The 15229-nt window shown below is 46.6% G+C and overlaps 1 protein-coding gene across 4 annotated transcripts in view; it reads right to left on the bottom strand.

Moving 5' to 3' along the window:
- The window catches only part of ints1 (integrator complex subunit 1), a 29456-nt gene that overhangs the window by 12444 nt on the left and 1783 nt on the right, over positions 1–15229 (bottom strand). For all 4 annotated transcript variants that reach the window (XM_042085351.1, XM_042085353.1, XM_042085349.1 and 1 more), the window contains exons 6-31: positions 15022–15181; positions 14830–14935; positions 14353–14539; positions 12610–12755; positions 11844–11985; positions 11073–11249; positions 10761–10869; positions 10411–10531; positions 10088–10165; positions 9664–9821; positions 8785–8881; positions 8438–8529; positions 8272–8332; positions 7760–7957; positions 7150–7279; positions 6658–6837; positions 6038–6187; positions 5529–5708; positions 4929–5033; positions 4268–4435; positions 3177–3288; positions 2918–3076; positions 1851–1997; positions 1083–1181; positions 693–817; positions 78–341 (exon numbers count right to left, since the gene is read on the bottom strand). In XM_042085351.1, coding sequence (XP_041941285.1) covers positions 78–341; positions 693–817; positions 1083–1181; positions 1851–1997; positions 2918–3076; positions 3177–3288; positions 4268–4435; positions 4929–5033; positions 5529–5708; positions 6038–6187; positions 6658–6837; positions 7150–7279; positions 7760–7957; positions 8272–8332; positions 8438–8529; positions 8785–8881; positions 9664–9821; positions 10088–10165; positions 10411–10531; positions 10761–10869; positions 11073–11249; positions 11844–11985; positions 12610–12755; positions 14353–14539; positions 14830–14935; positions 15022–15181 — 3651 coding nt within the window. The remainder of the gene's footprint in view (positions 1–77; positions 342–692; positions 818–1082; positions 1182–1850; positions 1998–2917; positions 3077–3176; positions 3289–4267; positions 4436–4928; positions 5034–5528; positions 5709–6037; positions 6188–6657; positions 6838–7149; positions 7280–7759; positions 7958–8271; positions 8333–8437; positions 8530–8784; positions 8882–9663; positions 9822–10087; positions 10166–10410; positions 10532–10760; positions 10870–11072; positions 11250–11843; positions 11986–12609; positions 12756–14352; positions 14540–14829; positions 14936–15021; positions 15182–15229) is intronic.

Raw genomic sequence — 15229 nt, forward strand, 5'->3', positions numbered from 1 at the left:
CTGAACGCAACCAGTTGAAGAGCCAGTGGTGTGTTGGTTGAAAAAGGTGAGCGCACATGACTGGCCCGCGACTCTACCTGGTAGAGGTGCAGCTGCCGCAGCAGTGGGCAGGAGAGGTTGTGGCTGCGCTGCATGGCCATGACCAGGGCGCCGGCGTGGGCCGAGTTGAGCAGCGCTGCCAGGGCCTGGAGCAGACGCACGGCTGTGCCGGTGCCACCCTGCGCTGGGCCACGGCCCTTCCTGGCGCGCACCAGCTCCTGGGCCAGAGCCTGCTGCAGCGCCAGAGACAGTGACCGCGCCGGCGGCTGGGGCCAGCGAGGGTCCACCTTCAGAGGGAAGAGCTGGGGGGGGGCAGCGGACAGCTTTAGAGTCCAATCACAAGCCTGCCAGCCATCTAGACTCACTAGAGCCACTGGAGACTGTGCTCCATATGAATGCAGATGTGCAGAAAAAGTGCTTATGGAATGCAATGCAATATCATCCAGCATACACATGAAATACACATAATATAGTTCAAACATGGAGACTGGAGAGAATAAAAACAGTAGTAGTAATAACAAAAATAACAATAGTACATTGTCATTATTTACTTTAGATGTGCTAAATATCAATGACACTATGCTTTAAGCTTAAGGTTGGGTGATGCTGTCTGAGTGTGTAATGATGATGGCAATGACGATGGTGCAGGTTACCTGAAGCAGAATGGCAGTGAGGTCATCCTCTGGCCCGATGACTGGCAGCTGAGTGGTTGTTCTCATTTTCACCGACCCGTGGGGCGTCTCCACGGTAACCTTAGCCTTGCTCACCTCTGCAGCATCTACAGACAGAAGGAAACAGAGACACCCATGTTTTAAAGGAGATGTGCGGACATTATATCATAACAAACCACTTCACCTTAAGAAGTGGAATACTGAAGTGGCACAACTTGTAACCTTACCTCTTTATAAGGAAGTTAAAGCATATTGTTTTGTTTGTTGCCCTATGTCAAGTAAATAGCTTGTTGTATCCAATGATTTGCAAAGAAAACCTATTTTGGTGTGGCATGCTAATTTCAGATGGGCTAGCTGTGCAGGGGCTCTTACCAGTGCGGGGTGGGAGTGAGGCGCTCAGCAGGGAGTGGAAAGTGTGCCCCCCAGTGGCTCCACGCTCATGCTGCACCTCAACCAGATGGGCCATGTAGTCTGATCGCATCACAGAGACAGAGAGAGAGAGAGAGAGAGAGAGAGAGAGAGAGAGAGAGAGAGAGAGAGAGACAGAGAGAGAGAGACGGAGAGAGAAGAGAGAGAGAGAGAAAGGAGAGAGAGAGAAGAGAGAGAGAGAGAGAGAGACAGAGAGAGAAGAGAGAGAGAGAGAGAGAGAGAGAGAGAGAGAGAGAAAGAAAGAAAGAAAGAAAGAAAGAAAGAAAGAAAGAAAGAAAGAAAGAGAGAGAGAGAGAGAAGGGAAAACACAGAAGAGGAAAACAGAGAAGTAATTAACATGCAAGAAGACCACAGGGCAGACCACTGCGGCTCCTGCCCAGCTGGAAGGCCACAGCAGGACGCACAGGCATCAGAAAAACAAAATCCACGAGCAGAGAGCTGCTAAGCCTCCGTCCGACTCACAAACCCTGAAATAGGGCCGACTTCAAAGATGGGCTTTACACTGGTATGCACATGGACATCCAAAACACATAAAGAAGACCTTTCTTTTTAACTGGCAGACACCAATATAAATCATGTAGGCCAACAACATGATGGTTTTTTTTTTTCCTTTTCTAAGTATTTTCATTATATTTTACATTCTGGTGCATCAGAGAACCAGTTGTGGAGAGAGAGAGCACTAGTCAGAAGGGGCATTGGCCAGTGTCTCACTCTTGTCCATGATGTTCTGCTCTAGAGCCTGGGGGTCGTGGGACACCGTCTGGTCCAAGTACTGCAGCAGCTTGCTCATGCTGGACACGGGGATGCCAAAGGACTGGACAAACAGCAGCAGCTGCTGGGGCTCCAGATCCTGCAGAGCTGAACACATGACACAGAAACAGGCCCCGTCACACCACACACACATGGAACTACATGACGCAGAAAGAGGCCCCGTTACACCACACACACACCGTGGAGACTACATGACGCAGAAACAGGCCCTGTTACACACCACACACAAACACACACACACACATGGGACTACATGACGCAGAAACAGGCCCTGTTACACACCACACACACACACAGTACACTCACACATTAACCCATTCACGCTGGATGCTGCATGACGCAACATTGACCCTCCCGCTGGATGCTGCGTAGCGCAACATTGACGGCTCCTACACACAGCTGCGTGCGTTGCGTTGCTGGAGACGCATCCCATTCACTTTACATGGGCTCACGTCAGCCGTTGCCGAACTGAATTATGGATCCGTTGCGTCGTGTTTCTCCCGCCGCTCGCGTTGAGAAGTTCAGCTGTTGCTGCACCGACAGATGGCACCGGCCAATCAAGCCAATCTACGGACGGCACCAACCAATCAAATTACGGTTATACTTCAAGTCATTTGCATAGCTAACGTCGGGAACACCCACTGGCATACGTTGACGGAACGCAACTGTGTGTAGGAGCCGAAACCCTCCCGCTGGATGCTGCGTAGCGCAGCATGCTTTTTATTTCATGTTTCTAGGTGCTACAGAGGCTTAGATATTAAGGTTTTGGTAGACGTTGACAATTTTTAGTATGTTTTCAGAAAACCCTCAGGAAATAAGGTTATTTAGTCTAGAATGCCATAGGATTTTATAGGCGTTTTTAGCAGGCATTTTAGGAGTAAATGGGTTAAACTACATAACGCAGAAACAGGTCACGTTACACACCACACTGCCCCATGTGTCATTTAGAAAACATACGTGAGATGCATTATCTTTTACTACTGTGTATTTTCTGCTCAGATTCATACCTGCATCAACCAATCGGGAGACCTCTGAGCGGATCATCCTCAGCTTTAACCAATCAGGCAACAGGAGGGCTTCCTCTGAGGTGTCCACCAGGAAGGCGGTGGGGAGAGGCTTCTTATCAGGAAACCAGATGTCCAGGAGGTTGTAGAAATCACTTTCCCCTACGGACAAACAAAACAGTCAGGTCTGTCCGTCCATGATGCCCATGGACATAACTGAACTGATGACACAGGTGTCACCTAAGTGGAAATTCCTCTGCACCTTTGGGTGGTCCCAGGGTCAGCAGGATGACCATGGCATGCACCACCAGAATGTGCATGGTAGCAGTCTCCCCAGTGGTCCAGCGCAGAAACACTTGATCCTGAGATTCCGACTATGACGAGTCAAGGAACAAAATAAAAGGGAGAAACCAAAAGGACTTTGAAATGTAAACATTGAAGCCAGGTATTGTTTTTTTTTTTTTTTTTAATTTTTAAACAACTAAAATATGGGCAACTGTGGCCTACTGGCTTCGGGCTTGTAACCGAAGGGTTGCCGGTTCAATACCCGACCTAGTAGGAAAAATGTGGGCAGGGGAAGTGCTCTCCCATGCCCACATCCACGGCTGAAGTGCCCTTGAGCAAGGCACCTAACCCCTCACTGCTCCCCGAGCGCCGCTGTAGCAGGCAGCTCACTGCTCCGGGTTAGTGTGTGCTTCACCTCACTGTGTGTTCACTGTGTGCTGTGTTTGTTTCACTAATTCACGGATTGGGATAAATGCAGAGACCAAATTTCCCTCACAGGATCAAAAGAGTATATATACTTATACATGTCTTTAATGGACAGTTTATTGGCTGTTGTCAGTAGAGTACTTTAAAAGATGGCCTCAAGCTCATACGTACATTAGCTCAAGAGAGCCCATATACTGCTGTGTGCTAATCCTGCCGTGCTACTCCTGTAAGACGAGACGTTCTGTGGCTCACTGTTACAAGCCTGGCTCACAGCAAGCAACAGAGAAGGGAAAGGCCACACGTGGATAGCGATATATATATATATATATATTAGATTTATTAAATGAATAGACTTTTAACAGAATGGGTTAAGTAAAGTCAGTAATGAAGTTAGATTTGAAAAATAAAAGTGTAAGCGGTCAGTGTAATGCGGTGTAGTGAATAAGCAAAACAAAATCCTAAACGGTGCGGGAGAGACGGAGCGGTGGTGGTCAACCACCCGGTCTCGTCTGAAGCGCTTTTTAAAGGCCCAGACCAGGAAGTGATTAGCACGACTCCAAAACACCTGCGCCCAGCTCACCTGTAGGAGACAGACGCAGCACACAGAAAGGAGGAGGAGCCAGGCAAGGCCGTGACACTCACCCAGCTGTAGAGGTCCTCTCCCTCCTTGGTCTTCCTCATCCGGCGGGTGTAGGCGGAGAAGATGGAGGTGAGTGCCGAGAGCACAGCGTCCGACTCCGGCCGGCACGAGTGCTTCGAGAAGAGGCAGTTCATGATGGTGGAGCGCTCCACTATCAGTCTGGCCACATCCTGAGGAAGGGAGGGAGATAGAGAAAGAGTAGAGAGAGAGAGAGAGAGAGAGAGAGAGAGAGAGAGAGAGAGAGAGAGAGAGAGAGAGAGAGAGAGAGAGAGAGAGAGAGAGAGAGAGAGAGAGGTTGATTAGTTCATTATAACTATTATTTATTTTCCATTTTGTGTTTTAAACAGATATTGAATGATTGCATTATTATGTTAAAAGTATGCTTGCTTTGGCAAAACTGCTTTTTTTCCCTCATTTGAATTGACTTTATTGAATTGAGATAGAGGGGGAGAGAGACAGAGTGAGACAGAGAGAGAGAGAGAGAGAGAGGAGAGAGCGAGCGAGAGCGAGCGAGCGAGCGAGAGGAATGGACAAAAAGGCAGGGATAATGAAATGAGAGTCTCTACTCAGAGGTAGAGAGTCTCAATGTGAGATAAACACATCAGTTCAAATCAAAACACACAATCTGATGGCTCTTCCTTGTGTGCTGTGCTCTGAACTCACCAGAGCCAGGTCGTTGTGCAGACTCTGTTCCTCCACTGGTGCATGCTGGGACAGGTAGATGAGGTAGGCACTGATGGTCTGAGGATCAGTCTCCACGTGAATGGCCTGTAACAGGAAAGAAAATGGATTAACAACAACACATCATACTTGACTTTTATTTATGTTTGTTTGTCGTTTCAGTGAAATCAACCAGTAGCAGAGGGTGTAGGACTTCTTAAATTGATTTCCCAGGGGGATCTACAGTAAGAATATCTGTGCTGTTGGTAAGGACCTCTAAGCATCTGCTAATGCAGCTAACCAGAGCTTCCTAGAGTAAGTGAATTTGAAAGGGTTAAGTATGTTGAGTATCTGGGTTTGTCTTGTGAGGGATAATCCAATAGATCGATAATGGACTAAGCCTGGTCTTAGACTAAACAAGAACTTCAAGATAGATCTCGAAAGACCCACTGAAAAAAAACATTGAGTCTAGGACTAGGCTTAACACGTGCATGTCTACGCATGTCTAATAATAACTACTGGCAGACATCCTCAAGTGCCTGTCCAGGTGTGCCAGTGTCTTTAGGATCCTGTTCCTGTCTGTGGACGTCTGTTCCCACCAACCTGCTGCAGCGCACTGGCCGTCATGGTCCTGACGCTGTTGAAGAGCGGGAGCTTGGGCAGGTCCTGCAGCAGCCACTGGTAGGAGGGGAGGAGCTCAGCGTCACCCGAGTCCTCCTCCATGGGCTGGTCGCGCTCCTCGCCGTCCTTCAGTTCGCCCTCGGTCAGCACCAGAGACAAACCCTGGACACGACACAAACACGGCACTTCTTATAATGGAGCAGGCAAAAATATACATTCCTAGATGGGTGGATAAGAATTACACGGAAAACTGAAAGACCTTAAAAAAAAAACAACAAAAAAAAAAACAACAAAAAAAAAAACAGGAATATCAAAGAGCGGTGATTTAATGATAAGTGATGTAACATGAACTCTAAAACGTAAAGGTAAGAAGATGAAACTACATTTATGTTGAAGATCCTTGAGTGTTTTCACTGCATCACAACTTTGCACCACTTTAACACAGAGTGGAAGAGCCAGCTTTGATGCCCTGCTGACCCCCGCTGACCCACCTTCATGGCCAGGACCCTGGAGGCCACCTGCGAGGAGCTGAGGCGGCGCAGGAAGTAGTCCAGCACCTCACAGGTGGTCTGCTCATCAGCTTTGGGCCCCAGCAGCAGGTCCTGCAGACGCAGGAGGAGCTGACGCTGCTTCTGCTGCCTCTGTGGAGGAGGGAGGGAGGGAGAGAGGGAGAGAGAGAGGGAGAGAGAGAGAGAGGGGGGGGGGGGGAGAGGGAGAGAGAGAGCACAATAACAAGAGGCATGGGTTAATCTTTGCTTTCTAAATGAAGTCCATTCAAACAGGTCAGTGGAAAAGGGTTTTGACGAAGTTAAATAAGCTTTATGTCCATTTGATCACAATACTTTAGAGCTGATGTAAGAATGTGATGAAACTGAAATGTACAATGATAAATGAAATGAGTAAAACACACAATGGTTAGGACTTCTCTGTACTAACGATTTTTTGTTTTGTTTATTTAATGGAGTTCTCCAATGAAGTTCTCTTTTACTGTAGGGTTAATCCAGGTCCAGGATATCAGACCATATATCCAACATCATAAAAACAGGGTTTAAAAAAAAACATGAAAGAAATCAATTGCACACTTGTGTGAGCACTCTCTGGATAGACCCACCTGTCTCCTCTTGGTCCTCTGCTCTTTACTCTCTACCTCGTCATCATCTTCCATGGCAGTCACGTCATCAGCTGCATCGTGAAGCAGAAATTCACACAGGCACTGCACGGGCAACACATCCAAGGACCCCTCGCTGGACTGGACCAGATCTGCTAGCCAGGGCATGGACTGGGAGGAAGCCTGGGGAAACAGCAAGCAGGCAGAGAACAAAATGACCTTCAGATCTCCCTGAACAGGACAGGAGGAGTAAAAAGTCTTTCAAGGGTTTGCTGAACTGAGCAATTTCATTTAATTTCTTGCACCCTCTGGAGAAAAAAAAAGCTTTAATTAAATCTGCATGCACACAAAGGTTAAATATGCACCTCCCCGCATGACCCATAGCTACATTTGCTACCTCATCACCATCATGTAAAATTTCACACACATCCAAAGAGGTAAAAGTGACACAGCAGAGGATACAACTGCACACACACACGAGGGGCCGATGCTCACCTGTCTCTGGATGATGTTGAGCAGGAAGTCGGGGTTGCGACTGCGGCAGAGCAGGTGTCCAAGGCGCAGCGACTGGTTCAGGGTCTTCACCTGCTCCAGGATGGGGGGTGGGGGCCGGCGAGGGGGACCCCTGGAGAGGCACACACAGGTGGGGGTGAGACACCTGACCTGCAGAGCTGGGACTAGAAGCCTCTACTCAGGCCAAACCTCTACAATGGCTGAATGAGCACCACTACTTTCCACATTAATAACTTGGCATGAACTCTGTGCAGACTACAGTGGCAGACATGTTCAAGGGCCTCTGACTCATAAACCCCCACTCTTAATGAGAGCATTCAAGCAACAAGTAATGTGCTTTGTTAAATTAATGGCTGCCCCCAGCTGTAATTACACCACTTTAAACAAACACAGACACCCTCTTAAAGTTGGAGGGAGGTGGCAGCAGACGGCTGTTGTGCTTCTTGGAGGCAGACCCATGTACAAATACATAAATCCACTGCACCATAACGCTCCACACAGAACAACTTTCAGAAACACAACCTCTATCTCTCACTCTAGCACGTGCGTGCACACACAGACACAGACACAGATACATTCCATGAGCACTGACTGTGGGTCGAGGCTGGTGAGCTGGGAGAGCAGCAGGCTGTTGGTCTCGGTGATGGTCTGCTTGGTGGAGGCGGCGGCCAGGTGACTCTCGAAGGCCAGGATCTCCTGCTTCTCTCGCTGGGACATCTGCAGCTCACGGTTGATCATCTCCGTCTTGGTCTCCTCGTCGGCCACCGTACATGGTGGATAGGAGTAGTTACTGAGGGCAGACAAAGTTGGAAAGGATGATCATTACAAAAGTATGAAGACAGCAGGAAACCGTTTTCAAGTGTCTACGAGTGCTTCAATAAAGTATACTTTGGGTAATGTTACCCCTATTCTGGACGTGGGACTCAACTCCTTTGGATATGACACAGTGGATTCAAATGGGATGCCTCATAGGTCAGACATCCAAACATGTTTGACACAGGTCAACTACCAACATAAGGAACCTCGAAGGTATCCACCTACATTAGATAGTTGTTATGACAACATGATACTTAATTCCCCCATGATGCTTTTGTTTTGACATACTTGGTCATCACCATCTCCATGAGCATCTTGAGAGTGGGATATCCATCCCAGGCGGCCAGACCTACGACAACAGAACACGTCACTGCAACAACAGGCTAACAGGACCTCAGCAGGGTGAGGAGAAAAACACTGAAATGACGATGCGCTGAGTCAGCGAGACACTCACCTATCTTCTGGGGATTAAACGCAGCCACCACCAACAACAGGAGCCAGGCCTTCCAGTAAAGGGTTGAAATGGCCAGATTTGGGGCTTGATAGCTTTGAACGAAAACATTAGTCACAAGGTTTCACAATGCATTCATGACCAAAACATTAACAGCTGTGTTATCACTGTGGAAAAGCTTGCGATGAACGATGTCTTTTACAATATTTATACATCCTCAATAATTCCCATAACAGTCAAACAACTGGGACACTGTAGGGCTGCTCCGCAGACTGCGTCAGCTTAAGCAGATGACTGATGACCGTGGGGCAGAACAGTGACTCAGCAGAAAAACGTGACCGTGGCCGTACCCAGTGGGCAGCTGAATGTTCTCCGGGTGGTGATAAGTACACAAGTTCAGGACAGCATCGATCAGCTGGATCCTCTCCACTTTCAACACATCCAGGTCTGTCAAACAGACAGAGAGAGAGAGAGAGAGAGAGAGAGCGAGCGAGCGAGCGTGTGTGTGAGAAAGAGAGAGCGTGTGTGTGAGAGAGAGAAAGAAAGAGAGAAAGAAAGAAAGAAAGAAAGAAAGAAAGAAAGAAAGAGAGAGAGAGAGACAGAAACAAACAGACAGAGTGAGGTCAGGGAGCTGAGTCAGGAAACCCTGGCACACAGGGCCAGAGTGAGTGATGTTATACAGCTGCAGAACTCGGCACTGGCTGTCCCAGTCAGATTTACACTGCTCATAAGAAGAGGTTGGACGTCCACACTCAAGAGTTTTGTGTCCCCCAAGTGGAGAGCATAAAATGAAAAGGCCTATGTGCTATACATTATGGAGCACATTTCAATTATTTTCATTTCATTTTATTTACATTTTTAATGTTTATTTCAGGAAATGCAAAGGCAATACGTTTCTAAAAAAGGGTCAAAATGTCACACACGTCTGCCTTCGTAGCTTGTAGCAGCGTTGGCCAGCAAACAGACCTTTGAATTCACAGGTTTTATTGATAAAAGACGACTGTGTGTACTCCGATTCACAGCTCACAGGGAATTCCCCACAGGTTCCACAGCAGGCGGCACAGATGTTCTAGCCACCGTGCCGTCTGTCGCTGTTCCCATGGGGATCGCTGTGAGCAACGGAGTGTGAGCAACACTCTCCTTTCTCCAGCAGCCCACAAATGGCTTAGACTAACAGTGTGAGATGATGAGGGGCTACAGTGGGGTGGGGTGTGTGGCGGGTGGCTTACCGTCTGACTGCACGCCGGCAGCCCGCTTCACCAGGTGGTCGGCGAGCTCCATGGCGTCGGCCGGGCCCAGGGGCATGTCACGTGACAGTCCGATCACCAGGATGCGCATCAGGGTGTCCTCCAGCAGGGGCACCTCAGAGCACAGGCGCAGGAAAAAGCTGCCCACACGTCACAAGACACATTAGCCAACGCATCGCAAATAAGCTATTACTCCTCTCTCTCTCACACACACACACACACACACACACACACACACACACACACACACACACACACACACACACACACACACACACACACACACACACACACACACACACACACACACACACAGAGAGAGACAGACAGACAGAGAGATACAAATGGCTTGTGTTGTCTGTATACCCTGTGTGTAGAGTTGAGAGAGTGTTGAAACAAAGCTTACTTTCTATCGCTCTCAGGAGGCCAATTGTCCCACTTGTAATACGTCTCAGGCTGCTCTGTGAAAAGGACTTTGTGAAGGCTGAGGGAGAGGGGGAGATAAAGAGAAACAGACAGAAATAGAGACAAAATAACAAATGACCGATTCAAATCCCAGGAGAATTCCCACAGTTGACAATCTGCAACAAATGCATTCCACGTTTTTTTTTTTTCAGGCACTAATTTCTTTTTGACAATCTTATAATGCACACGACTAGAAAAATGAAGACACGGTATATAGTTTAATACATATTTTAATGGAACTGTAAAAGCATGTGATATGCATACCAGTGGACATAGTCTTTGGCTCCCAGTTTGCTGATGGTGGGAATGACGGAGTGGATCCACCACACGGCGTCTCTCTGGATGGCTGCAATCTGGTTCTGGAAAGACCTCAGCGCTTCCAGATCTGCATCAAACACCAACAGGAAACACAAGAGCCCTTAAAATGCCTATGCACATGACGTACTATACAGAGCCTCTTTTATGTGGACACGGCTGATGCACGCTAACACTCCAAAAACACATTGCTATGGTTACACACATCAAAAGAGTGGAAAATGTAAACAAACAAACACTATGGTGGACGGACAGGTAGGATGGAGGTGAGAGGTGATCAGAAGGAGAGGCTCACATACTCTTCTTTTCTCCTTTGTCCCAGGCGACACCAGCCTCCTTGACTTGTGCGGTTATGCCCAGCATCATGGAGACGGTCAGCAGATCGGTCACCTGAATGACAAAACGCTCCTGAGGAAGGAAAGAAAAGAAAATATAATATAAAGATGGTTACAAAAAGGACAAAGATCCACAGCCTTCAGCAAACTAACATTAGATAACTGCATTTCAAACTGAAGTGAATTATCACATGGTAACATATCAAACACAGTATACAAAATGAGATGAGAAGGTGAGAGTTAACTCTATGAGAAACAGAGTGGACTCAAGCTCACTTTGAACTCCATGTCCACGTAGGTGGGCTCCTTCCTCTCCTGCATGAGGCCCAGGCAGAAGGACTGGAAGTTGATCTCGTGTTTGGTCTGCTTGATGATCTCCCGCAGCAGAGCCCGCGAGGCGCGCAGGTAGTCGTCCTTGTTGGTCAGCAGGTCCTGGAACACCATGGCTAGAAACTAGGCCCACGCCGGAGGAGAGAGCATATGGACAACACACACAAGGGTGAGAATGCCACTGAATCATCTGACCTTGATGATCAGGTTTAGAAAAAAAAGATGATTTATTGATGATAGACATGTTTCCATAATCGAGACATATGCAAGTATGATGGGGGAAAAAAGTTTCTCTTTCAGGCTAATCTCTGTAACATCAGCACCATTTTCACATTTCAAGAAGAGCAGTTATCACAACTTTACTATGCCATGTCAAACTGTATAGTGTGGGCTTTCAGGACTGTTTTCTGCTTACAACCATGTTACAACCACTTGACCTGCTGAGCCAACAAGATTAAATGGGAAAAAGGGATTAAGACATTGGAGGAGACAACCAGGCAATGAGCAGACAGACAACCTCAGCTATCTCATTAGGCCTTCCCACCCAAACAGTCCTGCTACGCTGAGCCCAGTTACCTAACCACTACCAAGGAATCCCTGCCAAACCCTGGCAAGGAGCAAATGCCACGAAACCACATGCTCAGCACCTCCATCTGTCTGGCCCTGCGGCGGAATTAACCCCTACATGTGACCTAATTCCCCAGAGGAGATCCTCACCTTTGGCGCCTGCTCTGGGCTATGCTGGAGCACGGTGTGGAGCACCTGCATGTTGTTGGGGTTGCGGGCATTGGACAGTTCGTTGAAGATTACAAGCTTTACCATGGTCCCCAAATTATCCCTGTGGGCGTTCAGGAGCTCCCTGTGAAGACAAACATGATTACACTAAGGCCGAGTGAACCGGGCATGAACTCCTTTCAGTCCATTGGTAGTCTGGAGTCAATGGGTTCAAAGGGATAGCTGGCAAAAAATATGCTTGCTGCAGGTGTTTCTAATGGTAGACACATTCTGTACTGTTGTGTTAAGGGATTTCCATTCATTCACATGTTTTCTAGAGCCAGAAACTGTAAACAAATAAATGAAAATGACCAAACTGAAGCTTGATGAAATGCACAGGAGTATTGGCATGCCATCATGGTTGTAGAGGCATAATATATACACTTGTTAGTAGAATGGTTTACCTAATGCTCTACGATCCAGTTTTGGGGTTATCAAAACTCATTCAAAGACTGTTCACCTTGTATCAAAAAATGAAGTCTCCTTATAGCCAGGTTTGTATGGTTATTGTTATTATGACAATGTCCTATTGTTATTTTTGTCAAATATTTTGTCAAAATGATTTAGTCTACTACTGTTTTTAATGTAGGCTACATGACTCCTTTAAACTGCTATATTTTAATGATAAGTCACTATTGTATATCACTTTGGATAATGGGATTAGATTTACAAACATAGGAAATATGACCCTGAGAGTATCCATACTGACCTGACACACAGCATGTAGTGGTTGAGGAGCACTTTGGGCTTCAGGCGGATTTTGATGAGGTTGGAGACCACCTCCATGTCGTCAGCGCCGTGTGTCTTGCAGTTCATGCACAGAGACATAAGCAGGTCCTGAGCTGGGCGCGTCAACTGAAAGAATGAAGAGAGGAATGTCCAGTCAACAATGCAATATACAACCTTATTACACGGCTCTTCAGAGTGCTGCAGAAAGTTCCATTCACATGAATGGGCCTTCCCAACGTTCGGGCCCATGTTAAATCTATATAAATCACCGGCAAAGTATATAATCACCGCTGTCAATGGCAACGGATTGATTAACGTCTTTCATATGGTTGGTGCGGCAGATCTGATCTAGCATCAACCCTTTCATATCCCTCCGCAAGACGTCCGTTCTCTTATTGCAATGGAATTTCATTGAAAGGGAAAGTAAGCTAGTAAGACGTTGCCACGCAACACCTTAAACTGTCACGTTCTATCTGTGTGGCGAACTATTTATTTTGTCAGCGGAAGACACGAAACGGTAGCAAAAGACACGAAACGGTAGCAAAATCATTTTTAAAGACCCATTGTGTTAGGTTTCTTTTCTCGTTTTGGCAAGTAGCTGTGTAATAAGCGGGATAATGTATTGTCGGCCGGTAATTATCAGAAAATAAGTCCCTTCAGGTCGAAGCTAGGGCTGGGCGATATATCGATATAAAAGATATATCGATATATTTTAAAATGCGATATGGAATTAGACCATATCGCGTATATCGATATAGTTAAAATTTGCGCCGTGATCCTTGCTCCACGCAAGCTGCTGACCGGAGCTCTCTGCACTGCTGCGAAACTGCACGCTACTTTTCTCATATAAATATATTTATTTCAGAAAAAGATTGGCCTATTTTATTTTATAGGCTTTTTTTTTTATTTAAGATATTTTTTTTATTTAAATGTGCACCTTACGGAGCTTTGATTTCAAAAAAGGCACTCCAGTTTATGTGTACATTTTATTGTTATTTGAGTAGTGAGTTTTCAATAAAACTACTCATATTTGACTGAACATTAAATTTTACAGCTCTAACTTTGCGGAAAAAATATCGGGATATATATCGTATATCGATATTCAACCTACAGTAAATATATCGGGATATGACTTTTGGTCCATATCGCCCAGCCCTAGTCGAAGCAAAACCGACCTGTTCTCCCTGTCGGGACTTATTTTCTGATAATTACCGGCGGAAAATACATTACCCCTTACATAAACCCTCGGCTGGACCATCAACCTGTCCCGCCATTTCACCTAAAGTGAAACCAAATTCCAACATGTGTATTCTGAGGATCACATTTAGAGCACTGAAGGAAATGGCATACTCCTCTGAGCACATCTGCGTGTGACATGTCGTGACTCTCTGCTTTATGGTGTGAACATACACCAGACCAGTCCTCCAAGTTATGTGAGTGGACACCCACACACGGATGTAGAGACGGTGGGGGCACCAGAGTCATAATTAAAGCAGCTTAAACAACATATTATTGTGTTAGATTGAAAAATAATATTTAGTTGTTGATTTTTTAAAATAAATGTTTAATTGCACTCACGTTATAGCCATTTGGAACTAAACGCTAAATTTAAAACTGCAGTAGAAAAATAATTCTAAATAGAACCTATAAGAGATCTATAAGAGCCATTGTTGATTTTCATTAAACACCCCCTCTCCCCCTTTCGTAGACACCCCTCACTCACCTTAGGGTTCTGCAGCCACATCTCCAGCCTCTGGATAGCCATCAGACGCACCTCCTTGTATCCACAGGTGGCGGTCAGCAGCCTCAGCAGGTTCCTGGACACGTTGTCCATTGGCTGCCGGCGGTTCAGCTGGTCTCGCAGTACGTCCAGCACATACTCCTCCACGCTCTCAGCCAACTCCTCATACCTGCAACAGAACAGTGAATGAGTAACACTGAAGGCACGACACATTACAGTGACTGTGTCACACATAACACATCACACATGACAGTGACGCAACAGCCTGCACAGGTTAATGAGATACACATCGGCGCATAACCTTTGGCATGGCTATGCTTTTAGATAGTTAACCAGAGTGGAATAGTACTGCTTATCTCAACACAATATGCAAAAAAATAAATAAAAATAACGTTCTTTAAACCAGTAGGGAAAACTGCTGCATCCTGAACAGAAGATTAGAATATTTTGGTGATGTACCTGGGCATCACCTGTTCGTCGTCCTCTGGGCTGAGTTTGTCCTCGGCGATCAGCAGCTCCGCCTGGCTGTCATCTTCGTCTGGGGTGGAGGGGTGTGGACTATTACCTGAAAACACCAACACCAACCAAGACGTTCAGTCACCGCGCAGCACCTGTGTTATACACGACCTCTGTGTGACCTGTAAGTCATACCTGCGCTAAGGTCACCTCCTGAACGGCCTGTGTCTGCCTGTAGCAGCATGCTCTTGGGGGGCATCTTGGTGCTGAAGGCAGTCTGGATGTTGTCCACAAACGTCTTGCAATGGGAACTGTCCACCCATATACGCTCTCCCAATGAATCTTCAATGTACACCTACTCAAACACAACCAAAAACATTTGTGCACGTCCTAAAACATAACG

Source organism: Alosa sapidissima, chromosome 3, assembly GCF_018492685.1.
Source record: "Alosa sapidissima isolate fAloSap1 chromosome 3, fAloSap1.pri, whole genome shotgun sequence".
NCBI classification, from domain to species: Eukaryota; Metazoa; Chordata; class Actinopteri; order Clupeiformes; family Clupeidae; genus Alosa; species Alosa sapidissima.